Consider the following 12,371-nt stretch of genomic DNA (forward strand, 5'->3'; position numbering starts at 1 on the left):
ACTGATAACTTTAGTTGCATTTAATTAAGCACCATGACTTAATTAATGGATAGATTGAGATTTGAATAATTAATTTTAATTATTGACGGGATAATTACATGAGTCACTTTAAAATTTGAATTAAATCTTGCTTTAAGTAATTTTTATTGATATTCAAGTTATTGACTCATACTTCATATAAAGTGTGATAGACCTCATTGTAGATCTTTGAGAAAATATTTTCAAGCCAAAATATGTTCCCTGAGCATCAGGACAGGGAGCAGCATCAGAAGAGAGGAATGCCTTTCCCTTCAGTTTGGAATGTTTTTCACATTCAGTGAAGATACAGTCTCTCCTCAAGATACCACATATGTCAAGCGGGTAATGGGAATCTCTGAATGGTAGCCCGGTTACTTTGAATGCAGTTCCTTCGGCGATGATCTCATCATCCCATGCATCGGTGTTGAGGGGCCTCCTGTGTGCTGCTGCTGTGCTGAGCTTTTTACACTTTGTCTCACCTACAATTCTCCAGCCTTCCAGGCTAGTGGAAACTTTGTCCCCACCTTATAGATAAGGCATCTGAGATTCGGGCGGAATGCTCCGTTTGTTTGGGACACATGCTGGGTGGTGGCAGGCCCCGCCTGGACCCTGGTCTGTCATCCCCATGCAGACTTCCCGATGGTGTTAATTGTTAGGACCCTAATTGTTAGGGCACAACTAGAATTAAGCATAAGCATCAAAACTGCTATGTATATTTTGTTTGTCTGTTATTTAAAGTGATCTGTGATCCTGTTGCTTTGTCCATGTGCATGGTTACCTGAACTCAAATAAATTAAAAGAAGTATTTTCTCTTAAGATGGATCCTGGAATTCAGAACCTCAGAGAGTGATAAGACTGGGCGTCCTGCCAGTTAGAAGCCTCCTGCTGATGGAAGACACCCTGTGGGCAGCTTCCGGGGGTGAGGTTTTCATCATCAGCACCGAGACTCATGCTGCGGAGGTGAGTCCTTGCAGGCGGCATGGTTGGGAAGGCGTTTCAGAAACAGCCCAGTGACTGCATGGGCAGAGCACAGGCAGGCCCTTTCTTCCTGTGTCCAGAGAGGCTTCCTTCTAGACTCTTGCTTAAAAAGACAGATTATAGGAGCTGGGGTTGTAGCTCAGTGGTCGAGTACTTGCCTAGCATGTGTGAGACCCTGGGTTCAATCTTTAGCACCACATAAAAATAAATAAAATAAAGGTATTGTGTACATCTACAACAAAAGACATTTGAAAAAAAAATTACCTAAAACATTTAAGTAATCACTTAAGCAATTGCTCACTGTTTACCTGCCAAGTAACAGAAACAGTGCTTTAAAAGTATGTTCAGTTTAAACATACAGAGTTCTCAAGGATGAATGGAAATCAACACGTGGCTGGGGGTCACGTCACGTGGTGGGGCCACGGGTCTTCCCTGAAGAGCCAGCCATCCTTTCCCTCCAGACTCTCCAGCAGGTGGGAGCTTCACACTCAGACTCTCAGCATGAAATCACAAAAAGCACTAGAATGTTTTCCTGGCCTTGCAATGGGGAAGGCCTCTCCCAGGAGGCCAGAAGTTCAATAGTAGGGAAGAAACATAAATCAGAGTCTTAGTGAGGTGGGACATCAGAGGCTGGACACCCGAGGAATTTTCAGGAAGCAGGTATGGACGGCAGGTCCAGAGGGGCTGTCTCCTCTGGACATGAGTCCAGACGCTCTCTGAGCTCTGTGCCCATGTGTGTGGAGCAGGAGGGGCTCGGGTTTCGTGCAGGAGCCGTCTACCTGGAAGCGGTCTTTTCCTCTGAGTCCTCAGAAAGCGCTTCTTGTTTCATTTCTTAGAACAGTCAGAACTCCACCACCAAACTTACCTTTTGCAAGGCAGAGCAGAGCCACAGGAAATAGGGTGTCTCACCACACTGAGCCCTTCTGCAGAGATATTTTGTTAACCAGCAGTTGTGGTGAGGGTCTCTGGAGAAGCTTCGTTAAGATGACTGGTGGGGGGTGCTACTGCATTACAACTTTTTCACATTGATATTGTACCTGTGTGCATCAAAACTTCTGTTAGAGGGCTGGGGAGATAGCTCAGTTGGTAGAGTGCTTGCCTCACAAGCACAAGGCCCTGGGTTCAATCCCCAGCACCACAGAAAAAAAAAAAAAAAACTTCTGTTAGAAATTGAGAAAATGTTTCCTGTATAGAGAGCCAAGAACTAAAGTTCTTAATATACAGAGAATTCTACTAAACCTTGAGAGAGACCCCCAACAAGGGGAGAATGTGGAAAGACTTGAAAAGGGCGCTGACAGCAGCAGCAGTACGGACCAGCCTTGCTGGGACCCACCGCCGTCCACAGGTGGCCGCAGAGCAGCCTCGGCTCCCAGCCGGGCGCGGCCTCTGAACCCACCCAGCCCTGTGCCCCTTGTGCCGTTGCGCTTTCTCTGGGTCTGGACGCAGGTGTGATGGTGCATCGGGACCTGCACCCTGCGGAGGAGTCTCCCTGCCCTAAACATCCTGTGCACTCCACTGTCATCCCTCCTCCCTGCCTCCTGGCAGCCACTGGTCTCAGGTACCGTGTTTCAAATGGACAAAGGAAGGACCCTGGGTGCTGTCCAGTTGGCCAGTGTGCAGGCACAGGTCTGTCCAGCCCCGCAGAGGGAAGAGGGCTCAGCACAGCTTCCCTGGAACGGTGGCAGCCTCCTCCTGGCCGTCCCTGCTACAGCCCAGGGTGAATCCTGCAAGTGCAGCCCAAAATGTGGGCAGCATTGTTGGAAAGGCTCGTGGTCGCAGCAGGTCCTGGTTAAACACGCTGGGCTGTGCAGGACCTGGAGGCTGCCTGGAGGCGGCTGGGCGCTCTGTCGCCGTCCTCTTGGCTCTGCGGAGCTGGCCAGCCTGGGTGTCCCGATCCATGCAGGCTGCACACAACCTGCAAGTGTGCACACATTTCTCAGTTCTTCACGTCACACACCCTTTTACTGCAGAGATGGCGTGCTGGCTCTCCCGCTCCTCCGTGGCCCCCTCTCGCCCCTACCCGTCCCTAGGTAAAGCTGGCCAGGGGCACGTGTTTTTCATCCATTACAGTGAATCTCCTCATGATTAAAACTTCCTTTAATCCTCACAAAAGGTAACAGAAAGTCTATCCAGGGCTGGGGTGGAGTCTACTGGTGGCTCAGCCAGTAGAGTCTCCTAGCATGTGCGAGGCACTGGGTTGGATCCTCAGCACCACATAAAAATAAATGAAATGTGTCCAGCTACAGCTAAAGTATTTAGGAAAAAAGAAGATCTATCCAGTTGAGTGAGGATCCAGTTTCACCTCTGAGGACTTGGTCAAGTGACTATAAATAGCTGAAAATTTAGAAACCAGCTCGGGTCACCTTCGACCTCTACAAATGTTGCCCAGACCTTCCCTGGGGAGTGAATCAGTTCCCCAGGCTGGGGACCTCAGGGCCCTGCCGGAAGTTCAGGAGGCACATCCGTGAAGCCTTGGCGGCCTGCTCTGCAGCCACCGAGGGCAAGTGCAAACTCTTTGGTGCTGGTGAAGGAACGCAGGCCCTGGCACATGCTGAGCACACGTGCTCCTGCCGAGAAGCACGTTCCTGAGATAGGCGTGGACGCCGTCTGGACAGGAGAGGACTCTGGTGCGGTAGGGGACCAGACCTAGATCCACCAGGTTCCAGCTCAGGATCCTGGACACTCAGCCTGGCCTCTGCCGTCGGGCCACCACAGCATTCCTGTTTTCCTGGTTGGTATCTTTGGTGCCGTGGCTTGTTCAGTGTCCCGAGACCTGCTGGGCAGCAGCTGGCCACTGTCAGGGAAACGTGGCAGCAGGAGCACCCGAGCTGTTTGCTCCCATAGTCTTACGGTGGGTGCTGACGCTTTCCCATCCACCTGGCGCTCTTGTTCCGCGGACCCTACCGTGCGAGACCTGCGCTTAGACTTAGAGCATGGTCACGGGGCACCTGTCAGTGATGTTGTCTTGGTGGTCACGTCCCTGAAAGGCCAGGGAGTGCTGGCTGCATGCTGCAGGGTGGCCCTGCTGAGCCGCTCAGCTGGCCTCTGCAGGCAGGTGGCCGTCCCTTCTCAGGTTGTTTGGGGGCAAAGGGCGTGCCAGACTGCCCAGCAGAGAGCCCAGCGGCGGTTGTCCTTCTTACAGAACGCACTCTTTTTGGAGTAAGCATGCGAGGGCCAGGAACGTCGTGGTGGTGGTTGATCCAAGGGAAGTGTTGGTGGTACCGCTCTGCATGCCCTTTTCCAAAAGCAACCCGTCTTTTTGTTGGAAGGCTATGCCAGAGAGCTTGAAGGATGGTTTCTGCAGCCTTCCCCATGAGGCCTCCCGCATTCCACATGCTGGGTGATGGCAGCCTCCTGTCACTTCCCCTGCCCCGGAGCTGCACGCTGGCGGTCGCGGGGTCTCTGAAGGCGGTGGAGTGGCGCTCCCTGGGCCTTTCTTAGCGCAGAGTGCCTGAGCCCCTTCAGAGAGCAGCACAGCTCTGCCCTCTCCTGAGGACACGGTTTCCCTGCCGTTCCTGTTAAGTAGGGAAGCGGCTCAGGCCTGCCCACGAGCGTGTGGGACGCAGAGCGTGTAGTTCCAGAGCCCACACCCGACAGCCTGGGAGACGGGTTTCTGCTCCTGCCTCCCGTGGGGCGTCAGGCCCACACAGGAAAGCGAGTCTGGGGCTGAACTCGCGTGTAACAGACGCGCAATCTCACCGCCCGTTTGGGGGCGTGAGGCTCGTGATCTTTGCTCTTTCCCAAGCATATGCAGCTTTCTGCTTGGCTTGAATTTTAGAGTCTTGAAACACCAGTGTCTTGGAGTCTGAAACCAGTGTGACATCGAGGAGACGACCAGCTTCAGTGATGGCTGCACGGGGTTGTTTGCAGGGCCAGGGTGACCGGGAACTATGAGTGGTCTGCTTGGATCAGAGCTGCTGCGCCTGGCTCCTGATTCCTGTGATGTGCAGTGCTCCACAGTCAGGCAGGCGGCGGAAGGAGAAGGAAAAGGTTCCCGCCCCACCAGAGGGGAGGTGGGAAAAGTGGGCAGCTGGGTGAGGGTCAGCTGGACACTACAGCCGGCGAGTTCACCTCTCATGGGACGGAACCCTGTCGCTGGGGAAGAGACACGCTCAGGCACAGCCCAGCACCACCCACGGGACCCCAACTACCCAGCCCATCCGGCCAGCCGGCTTCCCTCAGCACAGTTCCAAGGTGGAAGGAGGCCACGACGCCCAGCATTCTTGCTTTTGAACAGGAAACCGAGTCACAGAGACAGTGGGGCCTGGCCGCCTGCTGTCCAGCTGAAACCCATTCTCAGGTGCGGGTGAGTAAGCCCGCTGCCCCCCTGTCCACCACAGACTACTCCAGAGCACTGCGAAAACCTGCCTGCTCCGGTCAGGACTGGCTACATGATGGGCAAGGCCCGCCTTCCTCACTCAAGGGCTTCAGGATGGTGGCAGTGAGCATCCAGGACCCAGCACAATCCTGTCAGGAGGTGCGGAATTCACCAGGAGGCCCAGGGAAGAGCAGGAGACGGGAGCATATCAGGGTGAGCCAAATGGACAGGGCAGGCAGGAGACAGAGTGAGGGGCACCAGAGCGTTCATGTGGGACCACAGAGGTCACCTCAGCCTGCAGGTGTTCAGATGACCTGGGAAGAGTCCTGCAGAGCTCCTGTCCAGGAGTGAGTGAGACTCCTGAGGTGTCAGAGGACCTGGGAACATTCCTGCAGAGCTCCTGTCGAGGAGTGAGTGAGACTCCTGAGGTGTTCAGAGGACCTGGGAACATTCCTGCAGAGCTCCTGTCCAGGAGTGAGTGAGACTCCTGAGGTGTCAGAGGACCTGGGAAGAGTCCTGCAGAGCTCCTGTCCAGGAGTGAGTGAGACTCCTGAGGTGTCAGAGGACCTGGGAAGAGTCCTGCAGAGCTCCTGTCCAGGAGTGAGTGAGTCTCCTGAGGTGTCAGAGGACCTGGGAACATTCCTGCAGAGCTCCTGTCCAGGAGTGAGTGAGACTCCTGAGGTGTCAGAGGACCTGGGAACATTCCTGCAGAGCTCCTGTCCAGGAGTGAGTGAGACTCCTGAGGTGTCAGAGGACCTGGGAAGAGTCCTGCAGAGCTCCTGTCCAGGAGTGAGTGAGTCTCCTGAGGTGTCAGAGGACCTGGGAACATTCCTGCAGAGCTCCTGTCCAGGAGTGAGTGAGACTCCTGAGGTGTCAGAGGACCTGGGAACAGTCCTGCAGAGTTCCTGTCCAGGAGTGAGTGAGTCTCCTGAGGTGTCAGAGGACCTGGGAAGAGTCCTGCAGAGCTCCTGTCCAGGAGTGAGTGAGTCTCCTGAGGTGTCAGAGGACCTGGGAAGAGTCCTGCAGAGCTGCTGTCCAGGAGTGAGTGAGACTCCTGAGGTGTCAGAGGACCTGGGAAGAGTCCTGCAGAGCTCCTGTCCAGGAGTGAGTGAGACTCCTGAGGTGTCAGAGGACCTGGGAAGAGTCCTGCAGAGCTCCTGTCCAGGAGTGAGTGAGTCTCCTGAGGTGTCAGAGGACCTGGGAAGAGTCCTGCAGAGCTCCTGTCCAGGAGTGAGTGAGACTCCTGAGGTGTCAGAGGACCTGGGAAGAGTCCTGCAGAGCTCCTGTCCAGGAGTGAGTGAGACTCCTGAGGTGTCAGAGGACCTGGGAACATTCCTGCAGAGCTCCTGTCCAGGAGTGAGTGAGACTCCTGAGGTGTCAGAGGACCTGGGAACATTCCTGCAGAGCTCCTGTCCAGGAGTGAGTGAGTCTCCTGAGGTGTCAGAGGACCTGGGAACATTCCTGCAGAGCTCCTGTCCAGGAGTGAGTGAGACTCCTGAGGTGTCAGAGGACCTGGGAACATTCCTGCAGAGCTCCTGTCCAGGAGTGAGTGAGACTCCTGAGGTGTCAGAGGACCTGGGAACATTCCTGCAGAGCTCCTGTCCAGGAGTGAGTGAGACTCCTGAGGTGTCAGAGGACCTGGGAACATTCCTGCAGAGCTCCTGTCCAGGAGTGAGTGAGTCTCCTGAGGTGTCAGAGGACCTGGGAAGAGTCCTGCAGAGCTCCTGTCCAGGAGTGAGTGAGACTCCTGAGGTGTCAGAGGACCTGGGAACATTCCTGCAGAGCTCCTGTCCAGGAGTGAGTGAGACTCCTGAGGTGTCAGAGGACCTGGGAAGAGTCCTGCAGAGCTCCTGTCCAGGAGTGAGTGAGTCTCCTGAGGTGTCAGAGGACCTGGGAAGAGTCCTGCAGAGCTCCTGTCCAGGAGTGAGTGAGACTCCTGAGGTGTCAGAGGACCTGGGAAGAGTCCTGCAGAGCTCCTGTCCAGGAGTGAGTGAGACTCCTGAGGTGTCAGAGGACCTGGGAAGAGTCCTGCAGAGCTCCTGTCCAGGAGTGAGTGAGACTCCTGAGGTGTCAGAGGACCTGGGAAGAGTCCTGCAGAGCTCCTGTCCAGGAGTGAGTGAGTCTCCTGAGGTGTCAGAGGACCTGGGAAGAGTCCTGCAGAGCTCCTGTCCAGGAGTGAGTGAGTCTCCTGAGGTGTCAGAGGACCTGGGAACATTCCTGCAGAGCTCCTGTCCAGGAGTGAGTGAGACTCCTGAGGTGTTCAGAGGACCTGGGAACAGTCCTGCAGAGCTCCTGTCCAGGAGTGAGTGAGACTCCTGAGGTGTCAGAGGACCTGTGAAGAGTCCTGCAGAGCTCCTGTCCAGGAGTGAGTGAGACTCCTGAGGTGTCAGAGGACCTGGGAAGGGTCCTGCAGAGCTCCTGTCCAGGAGTGAGTGAGACTCCTGAGGTGTCAGAGGACCTGGGAAGAGTCCTGCAGAGCTCCTGTCCAGGAGTGAGTGAGTCTCCTGAGGTGTCAGAGGACCTGGGAACATTCCTGCAGAGCTCCTGTCCAGGAGTGAGTGAGTCTCCTGAGGTGTCAGAGGACCTGGGAACATTCCTGCAGAGCTCCTGTCCAGGAGTGAGTGAGACTCCTGAGGTGTCAGAGGACCTGTGAAGAGTCCTGCAGAGCTCCTGTCCAGGAGTGAGTGAGACTCCTGAGGTGTCAGAGGACCTGGGAAGGGTCCTGCAGAGCTCCTGTCCAGGAGTGAGTGAGACTCCTGAGGTGTCAGAGGACCTGGGAAGAGTCCTGCAGAGCTCCTGTCCAGGAGTGAGTGAGTCTCCTGAGGTGTCAGAGGACCTGGGAACATTCCTGCAGAGCTCCTGTCCAGGAGTGAGTGAGACTCCTGAGGTGTTCAGAGGACCTGGGAAGAGTCCTGCAGAGCTCCTGTCCAGGAGTGAGTGAGACTCCTGAGGTGTCAGAGGACCTGGGAAGAGTCCTGCAGAGCTCCTGTCCAGGGAGTGAGTGAGACTCCTGAGGTGTCAGAGGACCTGGGAAGGGTCCTGCAGAGCTCCTGTCCAGGAGTGAGTGAGACTCCTGAGGTGTCAGAGGACCTGGGAAGAATCCTGCAGAGCTCCTGTCCAGGAGTGAGTGAGACTCCTGAGGTGTTCAGAGGACCTGGGAACAGTCCTGCAGAGCTCCTGTCCAGGAGTGAGTGAGACTCCTGAGGTGTCAGAGGACCTGGGAAGGGTCCTGCAGAGCTCCTGTCCAGGAGTGAGTGAGTCTCCTGAGGTGTCAGAGGACCTGGGAACATTCCTGCAGAGCTCCTGTCCAGGAGTGAGTTAGTCTCCTGAGGTGTCAGAGGACCTGGGAAAACTCCTGCAGAGCTCCTGTCCAGGAGTAGTGAGACTGTCCTGAGGGACGGTGCCCTCCAACACTGCCATGGATTCCCATTTGCCCCCAGGGTCAAGTGGTTTGGCCTGTGGTCTTTCCCCTGCCCCTCTCTGGACTGGGTGAAGACCATGTTGTGCGCCAGCTGTGCCGTGATACTGACCAATCACATGCCCTTGCTCAGGGTCCGAGCTTTCCAATCTGCAGTGGGTTCACAGGCTACGCTGCTCTCCTGGATTGTTGTTCATCGAGTTCCTGTGGGTCCCCTGTAGTTGTGAGCTGGGCATTTCCATCTTAGTATCCCGTGACCTCCAGGCCCAAGCAGCCTTTTTATGGGACTGTGAGAGGCCACTGGAATGCAGAGCACAGGCCGGGAGCAGGCGGGAATGCTGAGGCTGGGGTTAGCCCATGGCAATGCTGAGTCCAGTATTAGCCCAGGGGCTCTGCAGCAATGGCAGGGGAGGGTTTGGCAGTTCTAGAGTGTCAGCCTTGGTGCCAACGTGGGGCATGGTTGTCGTGGGCAGGAGGAACTGTACCAGGCTGCAGCCCAGAGATGGAGAATCCAGGGTATTTTGCTGTGTGGATTTTCATGGACAAGGCCTGTGATGTGATCCTGTGACTTCACAGGAAGCAGAAAGGTCAGTCCATGTGACTTTGGACCAAGTCATGGCTTCTTAGATAGGACTCCTAGCCAGGTGCAGTGGTCACGCCTATAATCCCAACTGCTCAGGAGTCCGAGGAGGAGGATTGCAAGTTCAAAGCCAGCCTTGGCAAGTTAGCAAGGCCCTAAGCAATTTAGACCATGTTCAAAATAAAAAATGAAGAGTGATTCAGATGTACCTCAATGGTAGAGCACCCCTGGGCTCAGTCACCAGAACTGGAAAGAAAGAAAGAGGTGGGGGGAGAGAGAGGGAGGGAGAGAGAGAGAAAGAAAAGAAAGTGCTGGGGATACCGTCCAGTGGTAAAGCCCCCTGCGGTTCACACAAATCACAAGCAACTAAGTCAGTGGGAAAAAATAGATCAATTGAATTTGACACAAGACAGCAGAGTGAGATGACCTGTAACTCGTGATTTGAGGGCTGGGTGTCCAGTGTCTATCGCAGACTCTAACAACAGGACCATAGCAACCCAGGGCAACAGTGGGTGGAGGACCTGGGCCGGAGCTCTGCAGCGAAGACAGCCAGTGGGCAAGAAGTCCCTGGGAAAGGCCAGCAGACACAGCGCGCCCTGCAGGCCCTGGAGGGCCGGGGAGCGGTCGCAGGATGCACGTCGCTGGCAGGAGTGTGCGATGGGGCCAGCGGGGGACTAGGGTCCTCAGAAGGGACACAGGTGCCCGCCAGGACCTCCTGACACAGGTGCAGCCTCCAGAGGCGTTATGTTCACACGCAGAGTCCTGCACCCCTGGTCCAGCGGCCTGGTTTGTTAGTGTGTGAGTTCGGTGTGGCTGCCGTGCAGGATGCAGGACAGGCTAAATGTGGGCTCTGCCAGCCAGAGGGGAGGTTCTGACCCCTGCAGCGAGGCTGAGCCTGGAGGAGGTGTCCAGGAAAGAGGACCATCACAAAGCCACATGCCTGCAGTCCATCCGCATGAGAAGCCCAGAGCAGGCACGTGCACGGAGGTAGGGGCTGGGGCGCAGCTGGGACAGCGTGGAGCCTGGGTCACCCCGGGTCACCCCGGCAAGGGCTGGGTGCCTGGTGTGTCTCCTTCAGAAGGGCTCCTTAGGGCTGGGCAGGGTTGGAGGTCCCAGGGGCCTGGAGCACTGGGCAGGGCAGGGGTCAAGGACAGGATGAGGTCGGAGGCCATTGTGGGGGAGACAGGCGTTTGAAGAAACCTGATGACAGCAGAGGACAGGGCTGAGGGGTCATCACGGCTCCCAGGACTCCTGACTCTGAAGGAGGAGGACAGGGCTGAGGGGTCACTGTCCCCTGTTTCCAGTCCCCTTTTCTTTTACTGTAGGGACAGGCCTAAGGCAGGTGGCGTTGGCAGAGCAGGGCCCCTGAGGGTGCCCAGATCAGGGGTGTCGATCCCACCTGGAGGGGTGGTCGTCCCTGAGGCTGGAGGCTCAGCTGGAGGGAGGGTGGTGTGGGAAGGGCCTTGGGGAAGAGGACCAGCAGCAGGGCCTGGGCACAGGGCAGAGCAGGGCAGCTGGGCGCCTGAGCCACACCTCTGCCCCTGGGCTGCGTGTCTGTCCTGCTCTGCGTGCCGTGTTGCTGGTGGCCCGACCGCAGTGCATGGTCGCTGCTGCGTGGCGACTAGGTTCCTCGTGCACCGCCCGATTCCACTGGGCCCCCTTGTGGGCCGTCGCCTCCACCAGTGCTGAGACCGCCGACTCCGCCGTGGTTGCAGGTGAAGTCCGTGCCTCCGGGGAGTGGCACAGAGTTGGCACAGTGCGGGCAGTTTGGAAGCAGGCCCTTGAGGAGCAGCACTCCTGTTTTCTGCTCCAGGACGGAGCAGAGGGCCTCCATACGGTGCCCGCCCTGCACTGCCCAGGCCCCCGTCCCTGCCCCGGGCACTGGGGCGCAGCCCGGTGGTAGACGTGCAGTCTGTCCCGGCACACTGCTGCGGCCAGCCCCTCGCGGGCCTGCCTCCAGGCGCCTGGTCCCAGCCCCTGGGCGCCTGTTTCCCGGAGGTTGGGCCACGCCGCCCTGGTCCTGGGGCTCTGCAGCCGAGCTCACCTCTCCCCTTTGGAAGGGGATGCAGCTAAACTCGAAGCCAGCACTCGGTGCCGGGCAGTGTGTGGCTCTGGCGGAGTGTGACCCAGCTGGGCCCTCTGCACTGGACAGGCAGGCTTGGTGCTCCAGCGCGTGGGGCGGGGTCTTACCCCGTTCTCCTGGGACACACGTAAGTCCTCCTGCCCCTGGACTTTGAAGTTACATTTTTCGGTTTCAGGATCGTGCAGGATCTCAGTTTGCTGTGAGGTCGAGGCCGGGTAGGCGCTGGGCTGCGTGTGGGTGCTGAGCTCCTCGCCCCACCTCTGCAGGCCTGGCTGGGCAGCGACGGCCCCGCAGCTGCCGGTGTCTGCAGAGGGACTCCCTGGTGCTGCCGGTGTCTGCTGCCTGCCCAGGACACTGGCCACAGGCTGGGGAGGCCTGCGCTCGTTCCCCATCCTCTCCCTCCTCCCATCACCTGCCACGGGTCCCCTTGAGGACACACCTCGGCGGCTAGGCCCCCAGCGGCTGCGCCGTGGCTCACTGCTTTTAAAGTCCACTCCCTGATGGCACCAGGATAACGGGAGTATCCAGGGAGTTCTGTGGGCACTTGGTCTGCCCAGGGCCAAGAACAGCTCACCTGTGGCGTGTCCCCCTGCGGGAAGGCCCGTGGTTCTGGAGCGCGGCCTTGTTCCAGGTCACTGAGGGGCTCCAGCTGGACCCTGCAGTCCATGCTCAGCAGGTCTTACGGTGTGGCCTCAGAGACCGTGACCGGTGCCGTCAGCTCCAGCTACCCCGTGACACCTCTGCGTGGCCCTCTTTTGACCCCCACAGAGCCAGCTGGAGGCTCATCAGGAGGAAGGAATGGTCATCTCCCACATGGCCGTGGCCGGTGTGGGGATCTGGGTCGCCTTCACCTCGGGGTCCACCCTCCGTCTCTTCCACACGGAAACCCTGAAGCATCTACAGGACGTGAACATTGCTGCCGCCGTGCACAGCATGCTGCCAGGTGAGCAGGGCGGGAGGCCCCCTGCTCCTCCGT

The 12,371-nt window shown here is 57.3% G+C and overlaps 1 protein-coding gene across 8 annotated transcripts in view; it reads left to right on the top strand.

Moving 5' to 3' along the window:
* The window catches only part of Arhgef10 (Rho guanine nucleotide exchange factor 10), a 104,804-nt gene that overhangs the window by 79,860 nt on the left and 12,573 nt on the right, over window positions 1-12,371 (top strand). For all 8 annotated transcript variants that reach the window (XM_047548130.1, XM_047548128.1, XM_047548136.1 and 5 more), the window contains 2 exons: window positions 836-978; window positions 12,164-12,338. In XM_047548130.1, coding sequence (XP_047404086.1) covers window positions 836-978; window positions 12,164-12,338 — 318 coding nt within the window. The remainder of the gene's footprint in view (window positions 1-835; window positions 979-12,163; window positions 12,339-12,371) is intronic.

This window comes from Sciurus carolinensis, chromosome 4 (assembly GCF_902686445.1).
Source record: "Sciurus carolinensis chromosome 4, mSciCar1.2, whole genome shotgun sequence".
Taxonomy (NCBI): domain Eukaryota; kingdom Metazoa; phylum Chordata; class Mammalia; order Rodentia; family Sciuridae; genus Sciurus; species Sciurus carolinensis.